Source organism: Pezoporus occidentalis, unplaced genomic scaffold (genome assembly GCF_034315485.1).
Source record: "Pezoporus occidentalis ecotype Australia unplaced genomic scaffold, CSIRO_AGI_Poc_V1 ctg72, whole genome shotgun sequence".
NCBI lineage: Eukaryota > Metazoa > Chordata > Aves > Psittaciformes > Psittacidae > Pezoporus > Pezoporus occidentalis.
Window position 1 is genome coordinate 802,184 of NW_026916072.1, and position 12,943 is coordinate 815,126.

At 57.0% G+C, this 12,943-nt stretch overlaps 1 protein-coding gene across 2 annotated transcripts in view; it reads right to left on the bottom strand.

Annotated features, from left to right (window-relative positions):
• PCSK6 (proprotein convertase subtilisin/kexin type 6) overlaps nt 1–11,402 on the bottom strand; it is a 35,811-nt gene extending 24,409 nt beyond the window's left edge. For both annotated transcript variants that reach the window (XR_009961397.1, XM_062601737.1), the window contains exons 1-4: nt 11,176–11,402; nt 5,539–5,643; nt 1,171–1,281; nt 502–645 (exon numbers count right to left, since the gene is read on the bottom strand). Coding sequence is in view for 1 of the 2 variants with exons in the window: in XM_062601737.1 (XP_062457721.1) it covers nt 502–645; nt 1,171–1,281; nt 5,539–5,643; nt 11,176–11,397 (582 nt within the window). In the remaining variant the exon portion in view is untranslated. The remainder of the gene's footprint in view (nt 1–501; nt 646–1,170; nt 1,282–5,538; nt 5,644–11,175) is intronic.
• Nucleotides 11,403–12,943: the final 1,541 nt, after the last annotated feature.

The window sequence follows — 12,943 nt, forward strand, 5'->3', positions numbered from 1 at the left end:
TCAGCACAGTCCTGCTTTACCCATAGCCAGTGTGGTGGTCAACAGAGCTGAGCAGGGCAGAAAGTGCCATTTCCCCCTTAGCTACTCAGGATAAATAACTTTGGGCTGCATCCCTAAGTGTTTCCCAAGGGAAACATCCCACTACCTGAGGAACAGCCCCTCCAAACCCCAACCCCTGCTGGGTCCAAGACCACTCCACATCCCCCTCACAGCCATTTGAGCTGGGGCTGAGAGGATTCACACGTGTTTTTGGCTCTGCCTTGGCGAGCCGGAGGGAGGCGGCCGCTTCCCAGACAGCTGCAAAGGGAGTTTCCCCAAACCTTCTTGTCTAAAACCCTCGTTTCCTTCTTAAAAACATCTTGTGCACGTTCTAAATTCCCCTTTCTCCAGACCTGCCAGTGCACGGAATTGAGCTGTGTTTATACACAGCAGCAGCGCTCCATAAATCAGTTCACTGCACGGCCGGCCCATCCATCCCCAGCACACCCAGCCCCGGCTCACATAGTTCTGCAGGAGGTCGGGGTGGTTCCTCTCTATGCCGTCATCGAGGATGGTGACCACCACGTTCTTGCCGGTGTAGCCCCTCTGCCAGGCTGCCAGGACGTTCATCTCTGACCTGCAGCGGCCGCCTTTATCGCCGCAGTGCTACAGGGGGAAAGCACAGCTGCAGGAGGGCTGCGTCCCTCTTTCTGCCCATCCCAGCCAGCAGCCGGGCTGGGAGCCCATTTAATCAACCAGAAAGTACATTTACATCCCATCCCCTGCCATATAACTTGTAGATTTGTTGCAACTTTACTCCACTGATCAAAGCCATCCGGCAGCAGTTAATCCAGGCAATGCTATCTCCCCTATTATTGTTTTCCTCTTCCATTTCACCGACCGTGGGCTCTTTGGTTTTGAAGTGCTCTTTTCCTTTCTGTGCTTTATTTGCAATGAATTTCCCCGTCAAACACAGATCGATGAAGCAGGCAGGAGAAAAATGATATTGCAAATAGACGATTGCAGCTCTTGGGCTCCCAAGCCTCCGCTGTGCACATCATAGCAAGGGGCTGCTAATGATGGTGAAGCCCTTCAAACTGGACTCCTCCATGTATTAATTTCCCATTTGAAAACCCTGCTGCCAAGCACATTTGCTGACGTTAGGGTGTTTCAGTAAAGACTGATACCCACCAGGTACCACATGTTGGGCCACACCGGGTCATTGAAGGGCAAGGCAGGCGGCTCGCCTCGGACCTGCCTCTTCACCCGCCGCTTCACCTCCTGCTGCTGCAGCCAGTCCACCTGCAAGCAGAGACGTGGGTCAGCATCACCCACTGAATGGGATGAGGGATGCAGGAGCAGCGCGCATCACAGCCTGGACCCATCCCAGCATCACCCCACACTCCAGCAAACCCCCGTCTCCTTGGCTAGAGTTGGTTGCAGAGACAGCAGCTCCTTTGGGGACAGAAAGGATGGATGGGAGATGGACAGGGCAAGCTCAGCTCTTTGTGGTCTCTGAGCCAGGGACCAGATTCCTCTCCCAGTGCAGCAAAACCCTTGAGCATAAACAATGTCCCCTCCAAGCACATGCCTGAACCCCCACCCTGGCTTAACAGAGCACTGAAGCACACGCTGAAGTCAAACCACATGCTTCAGTGGTTACTCAAAGTGCTGGGGAAGACTTGGGTGTTTGGCTTGATTCTGGGGCTGATCCTTCCTTCCCTGGCCAGGAGGCACCAGGAGCAGCTCAGCCCCAACACTTCACCACCCACCTCCAGGGCTGCTCATCCTTCAAGCTCCTCCTGATAGAGCAATGTAACTGGTGGGGGTTTACCCAAGCACAACCCATGCTTCCCAAATCCACGGGCTGACCACAGGCCACGGCAGCTCCCAGGGGATGCGGCCAGCTCCAGAGAGGCATTGCTGGCACCAGCTGAGGGCGAGGTGGCCTTGGGGCTGGCCGCTCTGACATGTGTTTGCATTGCAGCGGGGCATGACATGCAAAGACATCAAATGGGAAATGGGCCAGAAAAGGCCAGGATTGGGAAACACCAGGGCTGGTTTGGCTGGGAGCTGCCTATGGTGCCGGTTTAGGAGCAACCACATCCTGTCCTTGGTGAGCATTCCCTCCCCAGGCCCGTCACTGCCCACTCTCCTGCCTTCAGGATGGAGATGAAACCCAAACCCAGGTTATAAACCCAATTCATAGACCAAATCCTTACACATCCTTATGGTGGAGGGAGAAGGAAGCAGCGGGCAATGAGCCCGGAGGGCTCTGCAGCACATCCCGCCTCCCCAAACGCTTTCTTCCCAGCATCTCAGTCCCTTTTGGGAACAGCAGAGCTGCTCGTGGAGACTTTTCTATTCCTGCGAGCAGGAGTTTGTAAGGAAAAGAATAAAAAACCAAAAGGCAAGTTTTTGTTGGGCTCGTTTATATAAAAGCAGCGGCTGAACCGCGTTCCTCTTGCATGGTTTACGGCTCGCTGCTTGGATGGAGGTGGATGGAGAGCTTGTGCCTATCAGGAAGCTGACAGCTTCCAGCCTAGAGCCTGGGATTTAAACACACATTTTTAAAGCAAAAAAAAAAAAAGAAAAAAAAATGTTGAAAGGAAGAAATATCTCTATTTCCTAGGAAAATGAGTTTCCAGGCTGCCTGCAGCACGCTGCTTCGCTTTACAAGGAGGAATTCAAGCATTGGAAGCAAAAATACAACTTCATGGTCTAGTTAAAAATACCCCCAAACGTTAAACAGAGGATATGGCCCAAATACCCAGCTTCTCTCCTTAAAGCAGCGCTCCTTGGCAGTGGTACCATGGGTCTCGCTGGCCAAAAGCCGCAGCTATCGCCTTTGCCTGTGGCTTTGCTGGATGCAGGGATGATTACGGGATTGCACAGGGCTTTGCCAGGAGCTGCGCTGCTTCATGGGGACACCTTCATCTTCAAAAGGCTCCTGATCGACCCCAGGAGTGGATGGAGAACTCTTGTGTGGACACAGAGAAATCAGCATTTCAATGGCAGTGATTTCAAGGGGGATTTGCTAAATCCATGCGGTTGGGGTGTGGAGACAAAGGGTGAGCGGGAAGGAGCCCGAGGCATCCCTGCAACAGCTCCTGGAGCTTGGGAGACTGGGATCGGCTTCCATCACCCCTCCAGGGAGGGGAAAAGCTCAGAACTCCCTGCTCCAACCTCAATTAGCAATAAGGAGGCAGCAGTGAGCAGCACCACAGGACCCTGTGGGGAGGCACAGGCATCACTGAGCAGAACCCTTTGGCCTTGCTGGAAACAGAGGGGCAGCTTTGAATGTTCCCCTCTTGCTTTGGGGTAAGGTAGCTCCAGGGTAGCTCCATCAAACACGAAGCCAGCACAGGGGAGGATGTAACTCCTTTTGCAGCCTCCCAAAAGTAACAGCTGCGTTTATTCCAGTGGATGTGCAAGAATAAAAGCAGAGATCCAGGACAAACAGGACGGCTCCACCATGGGGTTGCCATAAAGCACAGCAGAAATGATAGGTGGGGTTCATTTTGCTACAGTGCATGGCCAGAGGCAGAGGGGCTGAGGCTGTGACACCCCTCAATGAGGATGAAGGAGTAGGAATAAGATGGGAGACTGAGATGAGCTCTTAGGCAGAAGCTCTTCCCTGTGAGGGTGCTGAGGCGCTGGCACAGGGTGCCCAGAGCAGCTGTGGCTGCCCCATCCCTGGCAGTGTTCAAGGCCAGGTTGGACACAGGGGCTTGGAGCAAGCTGCTCTAGTGGAAGGTGTCCCTGCCTGTGGCAGGGGATGGAACTGGATGAGCTTTAAGGTCCCTTCCAACACAAATCCTTCCATAGAACAGGAGCAGAGATGCTGTGGCTCAAGCCAAGGACCAACAGGAGCATCCTATGGAGCCAGGAAAGCTCACAGGGATGAGAGCTGCACGTGGAGTCCATAAGAGGGCATAACCCCACTCTGCACCCCAGTGCTCCCCACATGGCTGCATTTGCCACATCCCTCCTCCCTTTCCATCACTTGGCTCACATCAGCCCCAGACAGAGCAGCCACCGGCTACGGGGGTCTCTTGGAGCAAGAGGGATGCTCAGCAGCAGAGTGGTCCCACAGGGACCGTGTTCACTGGTCTCCCTCTCCCCAGCCACCGGCATCCTTGGGATGCAGGGCTTGCCCACGGTCCTGCTACTGGACCCTGTGCCACCAGCCCCCATGGCAGAGCACACTGCTAACCAACATGCTGGAAACAATAGCCCCTGGAAGGCACGCACCACCCAACATCTGCGAATCATTGGATTTCCTGATTCTGTGGGATTTCTGCAAGATTTGTTTCAGTTTTCATTATTCCCGTTCTGTTTCCTCATGCCTTGAGGTGATGTTTTCCTGCATTGCACATGCTAAGCCGGTGCCATTCGAATACCAAGACACCTCCAAAAGGATTTGCAAATGTCCCTGCCCCTCTCTCATGCACAACAAATGCCAAAAGGTCTTGAACTCCAAGCGATAAAGAAGGATTAAGAGAACAGGAGCTAATGGCTCCAGCTTGCAGTCCATAGAGCAAGGCAAGGTAAATGTTAGTAAGACTAAAAGCCAATTGATTTGGTTTGCATTACAAGTAGACTCATTTAAATGGAGGCATCTCAATTGCTGAGTTGAATTCCTCCTTTGCTGGGATGCCTGCGCACCTCTCCAAGGGCAAAGAGCTTGAATGAGAGGCCAGCAGGATTCCAGGGCACCCAGAATCCCCTTGCTGATGTTTCCCCCATGGGGACACAGCCACGTGTGTGCTGCTCAAGGATGTGCTACAGGCCCTGTCCAAATACATCACAGCTGGGCAGCAGGGCTGGTGTGGGTGTGGAGAGATGCAGATGGGACCGGTTGTGCTGAGCAGGTTGGAAATGCCTTGGGAAACAGCATCCCAAAGGTGAACAGGAGCACCCCAAGGGCAGCTGGGCACCAGTGCAAGCACCAGTGCCTTCATTGCAGTGGCTTCATCTATATTGATGGCCCCCTCTCCCCACACAAGAACCCTTCCCCTGCCCTACAGAAGCAGCATCTCCCATGGGTCAGGCCCTGGGTGGAGCTGTGGGAGGGGAAAAGCCAATACAGAGCCGCAGCTCACCCAGTCCTGCCTGTCCCTCCTTGCCTTCTCCCCCCCACCCCATCACTTTTGTCAATTCAGCTGTGCCAAAAATCCCTTCAGATGCTTGCTCTAGGAAAAAGCAATGCAGAGCTATTGCCAAGGATTTCACACATAGCAACCATTGAGGCAGCAAGTGTTGTGGCAACTGCATCAACACCCCAAGCAGGCAACAGCCTTTCTGTCCTGGAAGGCTTTTCTCCTCCTTTCCTTCCTCCTGGCTTTCAGGCAGATGTTAGTGTTTAATCACTCTAAGTGTCATCACCGATGGATGTCCCCGTGTCCAGTGAGTCACCGCAGGCATGCACAGGCCTGCAGCTCCAGCAGAACACATCACAAGATGCTGGGGCTCACCCTTGACCCACACCAAGACAATGGGAAGCAGGGACCCCCATCCCACAGAGGCTGAGGGACCCGCAGCTGCCCGGCCCCATACCTTGGGGTCCATGCGGAGGAAGTTGTGTGGTCCCCGGCTGCTCAGCGTCGAGCGCTTAAATGTCTTGCTGTGGTGGAAGTGGTAATAGTTCTCCAAGCTCCCGATCTGCAAAAAGAGAGGGTTTTCTTTAACAAAACTTTAGGTTTCTTGTGGTTTACCCCCATTTCGGTGCTGGCAACATCCCTTCGTGCTGCACTGCTCACAAAGTGGGATTCGGGGAGGGGATGCAGGATGCTGGTACCTGGTACCACCACCACGGTAAACAGCACCGCACCGGCACAACAGAGCCCCAAACCCATCTTTATGAGTTCTCACCCATTAAAAGCATCTTTGCAAACCACCTTCCATCAGCTCCCGAGCAGAAATAATGAGCTCCAGATGAGCTCAGCGGTAGCAGCAGAGCTGGGGGAGCTGTGCCTCATCCTCCTGCCTCTTCCCACCCCAGCAGCACGAACATCCCCATAAGGAGACGTGGATGCGATCCCTGTGAACACTGGGATGCTCCTGGGAAGCCAGGGTGCATAGCCTGGAGCCAGGGACAGCAGCAGGAGTCTAAACAGTATCATCTCCAAGCAAACCAACCATCCCTCCCAAGGGAGGTACAAGGCATGCCCCAGCCTGGAGTCCCTCCCATCAGTAAGTGCAGCCCAGGAGCGAAGGCAGGCAGGGAAGGGCAGCCCCAATGGCTCCCTTTGGCTCAGGGAAGCCCCACGTTCCTCTGTTACAAGTTTTTGCCCTCATTTTGCTCGCACAGAGCCAAAACGTCCAACATTTGCATGAAAACAGCACCCTGCCAAGCCCCGGTGGCTGCGCTGCCTCCAGCCCTCTCATCCCAGCAGCCGGAGATGCTGCAACTCCTCTTTTTCCATCCCAAAGGCACAGATCGAGTCCAGGGATGCACAATGAGCCGGGGGAACTCAGCCAGGAGCCACATGAAAAGCATTCCGCAGGGATTCACAGCCACGGGGATGGGAAGGACCCAGGAGCTGCACTCACTGCATGTGGCTCCCAGGTCACACAAGGCCGGTATGGATCGGGTCTCTGCTGTAAAACCCCTTTTAGCTGAGGTTGGTTTTCCTCCTCCCCCCAAAAACCCTGCCCCATGGCCAGGAGCCGCAAGGAGCCATCAGCAGCCCCTGTGCCTGGCTCAGAGGACCAGGGACAGCCATGCTATGAGCCCCATCTCCTACCCAGGAGCCAGGGTGACATCCCCAAGGCCAGACCAGGGCTGGCTGCAGTGGGACAGGGAAGAGCAAACAGGATTGCCTGGACCAGATGCTGAAGCAGGTAACTACTTACATCGTATCACATTTGATACCCTGAGATGTGCCTCTTATGAGCATCAACTATCTTAGTTTTGCTTTAACTTCCATGCCAGAAAGTCATTTCACTGCCCTTAGTGTGAGCTCCTGTGATTTGTCTCCATTAAAGTTCATTTAAACCCTTCCTCTCCCCCATCACCACCTTTTTCTTTGCATTACAGCTTAGGTGAGCACTTCAACATCTGCACGTTGCCCGTTGCAGTCTGCATTTGGCTTTTAAAACCCACTCCTCAAATGCACTTGTACTTAGGAAAGGGAAGGAGGATGCTCCAACCTCCCCGTGTTTTAGGGAAATCGGAGCAGGCACAGGGCTTTTGGAATCAATGCAAAAGCACCATGCAAGGCCGGCCAGCAGGAGGACAGGGAAGGTGATGATCCCATAGCGGGCTCTGGGGATACGTGGCCAGAGAAGCAGGAAAAGCACTCAGTGCTCGAGGTTCTTCATCTGCCTGGATTCATGGAAGCAAAAGTAAGGAAAAGCTTGTGTTGAGGCTAAGGAGAAGGGGACCCGCTCTGAGTGGAGGCTGGACCTGGTGCCCTCCAGAGGCCCCCTTCCACATCAGGGATTCTAAGGAGAAAACCTTTAAAATGCCCTTTTTTTAGTGGAAATCATTTGTTCTCCTTGAGGTCAGGAGGGCTCTGCAATGCAACCGCTGGGATGGGAGCACTGGAGACTCCCAGGCTTTCCCCTGCTTACGGCACCAGTGAGGCTGCAGCCCCATGGCCAGAGGGATGGGGAAGCTGGAAAACCCAGTGGAGCACCCAAGAGGCACACAGCAGCACTATGGTCCTTCCTGACACCCAGGTCATGCCCATCGGCTCCGGACCAGCCAGGAGACAACTGCTCATGGTGAAAGGTCCCAGCTCCACCACACAGGAGATAGCCCAGGCTGCCCCCAGCTCCAGTTACAAAGCCCACCAGACCACACCAAGCAGCTCCAGATGCGCTCATTCCCTCCCCAAGAACATTTACAACCATGAACCTTGGTTTTTTAGACTCCTGGCTTACAACAAGAACACCCACATTTCCCCAAGGGTCCATTCCCATTTCCCCAGTCGATTTGCAGTTTTGGGCTGAAGTTTTAGGGGCCATTTGAGATTTTTCCAAGGCAATTTAAATTCGTACCTCAACAACCAGGAGGAGGTTTACTTCCCTCCTGTATCAGAGGCAGAGGAAGCACCGCTCAGCTGGGCTGCACGTGGAGCAAGCCAAAGCAATGCAAACACATTTTGCACCCAGCAAAGCCATCATCACTATGCCAAGGGTGTTGATGGCTCCACTTCTGAAAACACAAGCACTTGCCAATGTCGTCTGGCCAAATGGGGAGGAGTTTGAAGCTGAAGGAGCTACTCATGGCCCCAGTGGGACACAGGTGGTTAGAGGTGGAGATGTACGGCAAAAGGATGAGGCAATGAGTTGCAAGAGGAGAAACCCTGTTTGGATATAAAGGAAGGTGAACACACGGGCCCTGAGAGGTGCTGGGATCTCCATCCTTGGAGAGCTTCAGATCTCACCCAGCTGAGGCCCTGGGCAGCCTGATTTAGCCTCAAAGTCAATTGGGGAGGACAGACCTCAGACCTCCATAGGTCCTTGCCAATAGGGATCACTGAACAAGGCCAGCTCTCCACAGCGCTAAGAAGCGGTACGATTGCAAGGAGTTTGGCCACATCCCAATCTCCTTTTCCCTCAAATCCAGGTGCCGGCAGGGAGAAGCACCCAGGAGATGCTCCTGCAGCAGCACCCAGCTGTCCCCATGCACTGCCAGGCAGAGATGAGCCCAGCGCCTGCCCTGCCCCATTAACAGCCATTAGTATTTCCAGCAGGTTCAAGACTGCTTGTGGCTAATGGGAGACGGACAGGAGAGCTGGACACCACTGAGGGCAGTCAGGGCATTGCTGAGCCCGTTTCTTTCCTCCCCATTCAGGGAAATCCTCCAGGATCTCACCCAAGCCATCCCATTCCCACAAGTGTTGGCACTGGTGCCCTCCAGGAGGCTAGATCCAGCTGGGGAAGGACATGACTGCTCCCCTCCTTGGGACACCATCCGTTCCCAATGGGGATAAGGGCTCCAGCCACCGAGCCTTCCGGAATGTTGTTCTCAGATAGCCATGCCAGATTCGGCCAAGGACCAGGCCCAGCACCATCATTCCAGCATCCCCCAAATGACAGGAATCCAAGAAAGCTCCAATTGCAGCCCCAAATGAATCCTGCCCAACTGAATCCTGGCCACCTCCTGCACTGCAGCTGGCACTGCTGCAGACCCTCCCGAAATCCCAGAATCAAACACGCAGGAAAAGCCCTTGAAGACCACCAAGTCCAGCTTTTACCCCAGTACTGCCAAATCCACCCCTAACCCATGTCCCTGTGCACAGCGCTGGACACTGCTCAAGGAAAACTGGGATAGGAACAGGCTCTGCGGCGCAGGCAGTGCTCGGGACACCGGCACCGCACAGCCCTCGGCCGGGGCCTGTTCCTGCATGCCCGGCACAGCCCCGTGGGGAGGAAGGAACAGGAGTTGGGGGGTGTAAAAGCCTCTCCTTTTGTCCGATTGTTTGCATCACTGCAATGGAAGTTGACGTAAATGATTCCCCAAGGGAAATGTCACTGCTGTGACCCGGAAGGGTTTAGGGTGTCTTGGTGCATGGGTTGGGCATGGGAACATGCAGGGACAGGTCGGACGTGGGGCAGACGCTTGTGTGTGCAAAGCACGGCGTTGCCTTTCCCAGGCAGGAGCAGCCACCAGCACAGGGCTCCCTGGCACCCGGCTGGGTCACCCTGGCTGTCCCCTCTCCTCCTCCCTTGCCACACTGGACTCCACCACTTGCCTCCACGCGAACATCTCCCCAGGCCAGGGTGAGATGCCCTCAGGCAGGGTTTTCCAGCAGGATCAGGCCCATCCCACCGGGAATAGCGTTATCCCCAGCAGCTCCACAAGCAGAGGACCCAGCGGGGGACACTCAGAGCCCTATGAGCCCCGAGCACAGCAGACATCACCCATAAGCGCACACACACGCAGGGAAAGGGGTTCCTCAGGGTCTGGCCCTGGGCGAGCTCCCATGGGAAAAGCCGGAGGGGTTCGTGGAGCAGGAACGCTGACGGCAAGGGCGTTGAGAGCAGCTGGGGAAGCCCCAGCGGTGCCGGAGCTCCCGGTATCCGCGGGAAAGGCAGGAGCCAGGAACACCCTGATGCAACCGCAGAAATATTTCCCTTGGTCTCCAGCCTGCGTCGGGCTGCCCCGGGAACGGGCTCAGCGGGGTGGGATGGATGCTCCGGAGGGGCCACATCGTGCCCGTGAGCCAAAGGATTCCGGCGTCACAGGGAAGAGCTTGGGAAAGGCAGGATGCTCCAGCAGGGAAGGGACACAGCAGAAACCCCAGACCAGGAGCTGACGTTGGGCTGATGCAAACCGGGAGATTGGGAAGCTCGATCAAGATTCTCTCTGGCTGAAGAGGGATAAACACCAAAAAGCCCTTGGGGTTGCACAACCACATTCATGCAACCCTGCTGTAGAAGCATTGAATAATAGACGTGTTTTTCCCCTTGGTGGGACAACAGTCAGGCAGAACAGGTTGGAGATGGAGGGGGGGATGCGAGGCGTGATCCCCACGGGAGGTCACAGACAGCGGTGCAGGAGGCAGTCCCCAGTTCAGCCTTTAACCCCCCCACCGAAAGTGTGTTTACGCAGCAGCCTCTGGCTTTAATTACACTTAAAGGGAGGGTTGCGATGTAAAGCAAGGTTGTAATTTACAGTGCAGGAGACACCTTGGGCAGGCAGACACCCTGAAGTGCCACCCAGCCAGAAAAGCGCTGAGCACAGGGTGGTGACTCGGGAGGAAGCTCCGAGGACACCAGCGCGCAGCCGGGTTTAACAGAGAGAACGAAGAAACCGAGAGAAACAGAAACGCTCAAAGTCGCCTTTAAACCACCCGTGTACGGCGGGGGCTTGAAAGCAAAAGTTCTCCGTGTTCCCAATCCCTCCGATAAACCCGGGCCAGAGAGTCCAAAGTTTGTTAAATCCACAAATAGAACTTCCCAGGATGGCAGGAACTTGTGCAATTCCCCGCCGCTGCGGGAGCGGGTTCCGAGGGGCCCCCGGGCACCCCGAGGAGCCGCCGCCGGTTCGGCCGGGACCGCTGCGGTGGGAGCGGGGGCCGAGGCTGCCCGGACACCCGCGGGGCAAACCGGGGCTCCAGCGGCACCGCGACGGCTCCTGGGCCCCATCTCCCGGGACCCCCGGTACTCCCCCCCCACACACACCCCCGCCGCGCATCCCCGCTCCCGGTACCCCGGCACCTGCCCTCCTCCGCCCCTTACCTGCCCCAGGCTGATGTACCCGTAGGCAGCGGCGACGCGGGCGGCCTCGGCGGGGCCCCCCCGCACCCGCACGGCCCAGTGGTTGGTATAGACCGTGCGGGAGGGCTCGGCCGCGGCCCCGCGCCCGCTCAGCGCCAGCGGCAGCGCCAGGGCCAGCAGGCAGAGGCGGGCGGGCGGCGGCGCGGCCGCGCTCCCCGGGCCGGGGCCGGCTGCGGCGGGCATGGTGCGCTCCGCGGAGCCGGGCTGGGCGGAGCGGCGGAGCTGCGCCTTTTAAAGCGGCCCCGGAGCCCGGGGGGGCGGGGGGATGCTCCGGGGTGGGGGGGGTGGGGGGGGGGCAGGCGGAGGCGGCGGGGAGGGCCCGGCCCGGCGGCAGCGACGGGGAAACGGGCGGACGGGGCGGGTCGCTGGCATCATCCCCCCCCCCCCCCGCAGCCCCCCGCCTGCCCGGTGCTGCTCCCCGCCCCCCCCTGCACCCCCTCTGCGCCTCGGTGCAGCTCCAAGGACACCTCCTGGCACGTCCCTTGCATGTCCCTGGTCACCCCCCTGAACGCCTCCGGACAAACCCCCCTGTACCCTCCTGCATCCCCCGGTGCTGCTCCCCGGAGCCCTTCCTGCATGTCCATGTACCCCGCTGCATTCCCCCTGCGTGCCCCAGTGCTGCTCCTCTGAGAGCCCCCTGCTTCCCCTCCATCCATTCCTCTGCATGCCCCTCATCATCCTTTGTGAGCCCGCATCCCCCCCCCCCCGACAGACGCTCAGCATCCCCTCAGCCATCCCACGGCTCCTCTCCGAGGTCTGCACCCCTCTGTGCAGCCAGCCTGAACCCATCCCCTCGCAATCCCCTGGCACCGACCCCCTGGGTATCCTTTCTGCATCCTCTCCATTCCCATTCACCTGTATCCTCGCAGGCATCTCCCACTGTGCTTTCGCCTGCATCCCACCACTGCCACCCATATCCTCTGGGCATCTGCCCTGCACCCCACGCAGTGCACCCATAACCCTGGCACCCCTCCTGCACCCCCAGACTGGGGCTCCTCATGGGCTCACAGGGGCAAGGCTGATGGGGGAATTTGGAGGCAGAACTCTGGGCAAGCCTGGCCATGGAGGGCACAAGGGCAGCCATGGGCACAGGCAGAAGGACTGGAGCACTGCCCTTGCCTCCCACAGACACCATTCAAAGGGCAGCAGAAAGCTGGTGGGGTATTAGAAAATAGGCTTTGTTAGGGAGAAGGTGGTGCTGGAAACAAAGGCCGGGCTCAGGAGCCGGTCAATGATGCTCTGTTCCACAGCCCTCCCTGCCAGTGCAGGCAGAGGCCAGCAGAAAGCTGCCAGCTGCCAGAGATGAAGCGATGTTTCACTCACATCACATCCGAGCCCCACTCTCATCACATCAGAACTTCACCTCCATCACATTGGAGCTTCAGATCTGCCCCAACACAGACCCCAGGACTCACAATGCCCAGTAATGAGCACTGCCAGGCCCTACAGCTACAACCACAGGCTCCTCCAGCCGGGATGGCCTTGGGGCAGCTGTGATTCCCAGAGTGGGTCTATCTCCCAAGCCCTGAAGAGATTTGAGGGGTATTTTGAGCACAAACCCCTGCTGCCAACCAAGATGCTTCCACATGTCCCTTGGGGCTGCCCCAGCCCCATCCATCTGAATGCAAACACCTTCGCACCTTCCCAAGCCCCAAAAGCTTTGCCAAACCCACCAGGGGTCAGCCCCGGGGGTATCGCTGTGGGTACCAGTCACAGCATGTGGGGACAC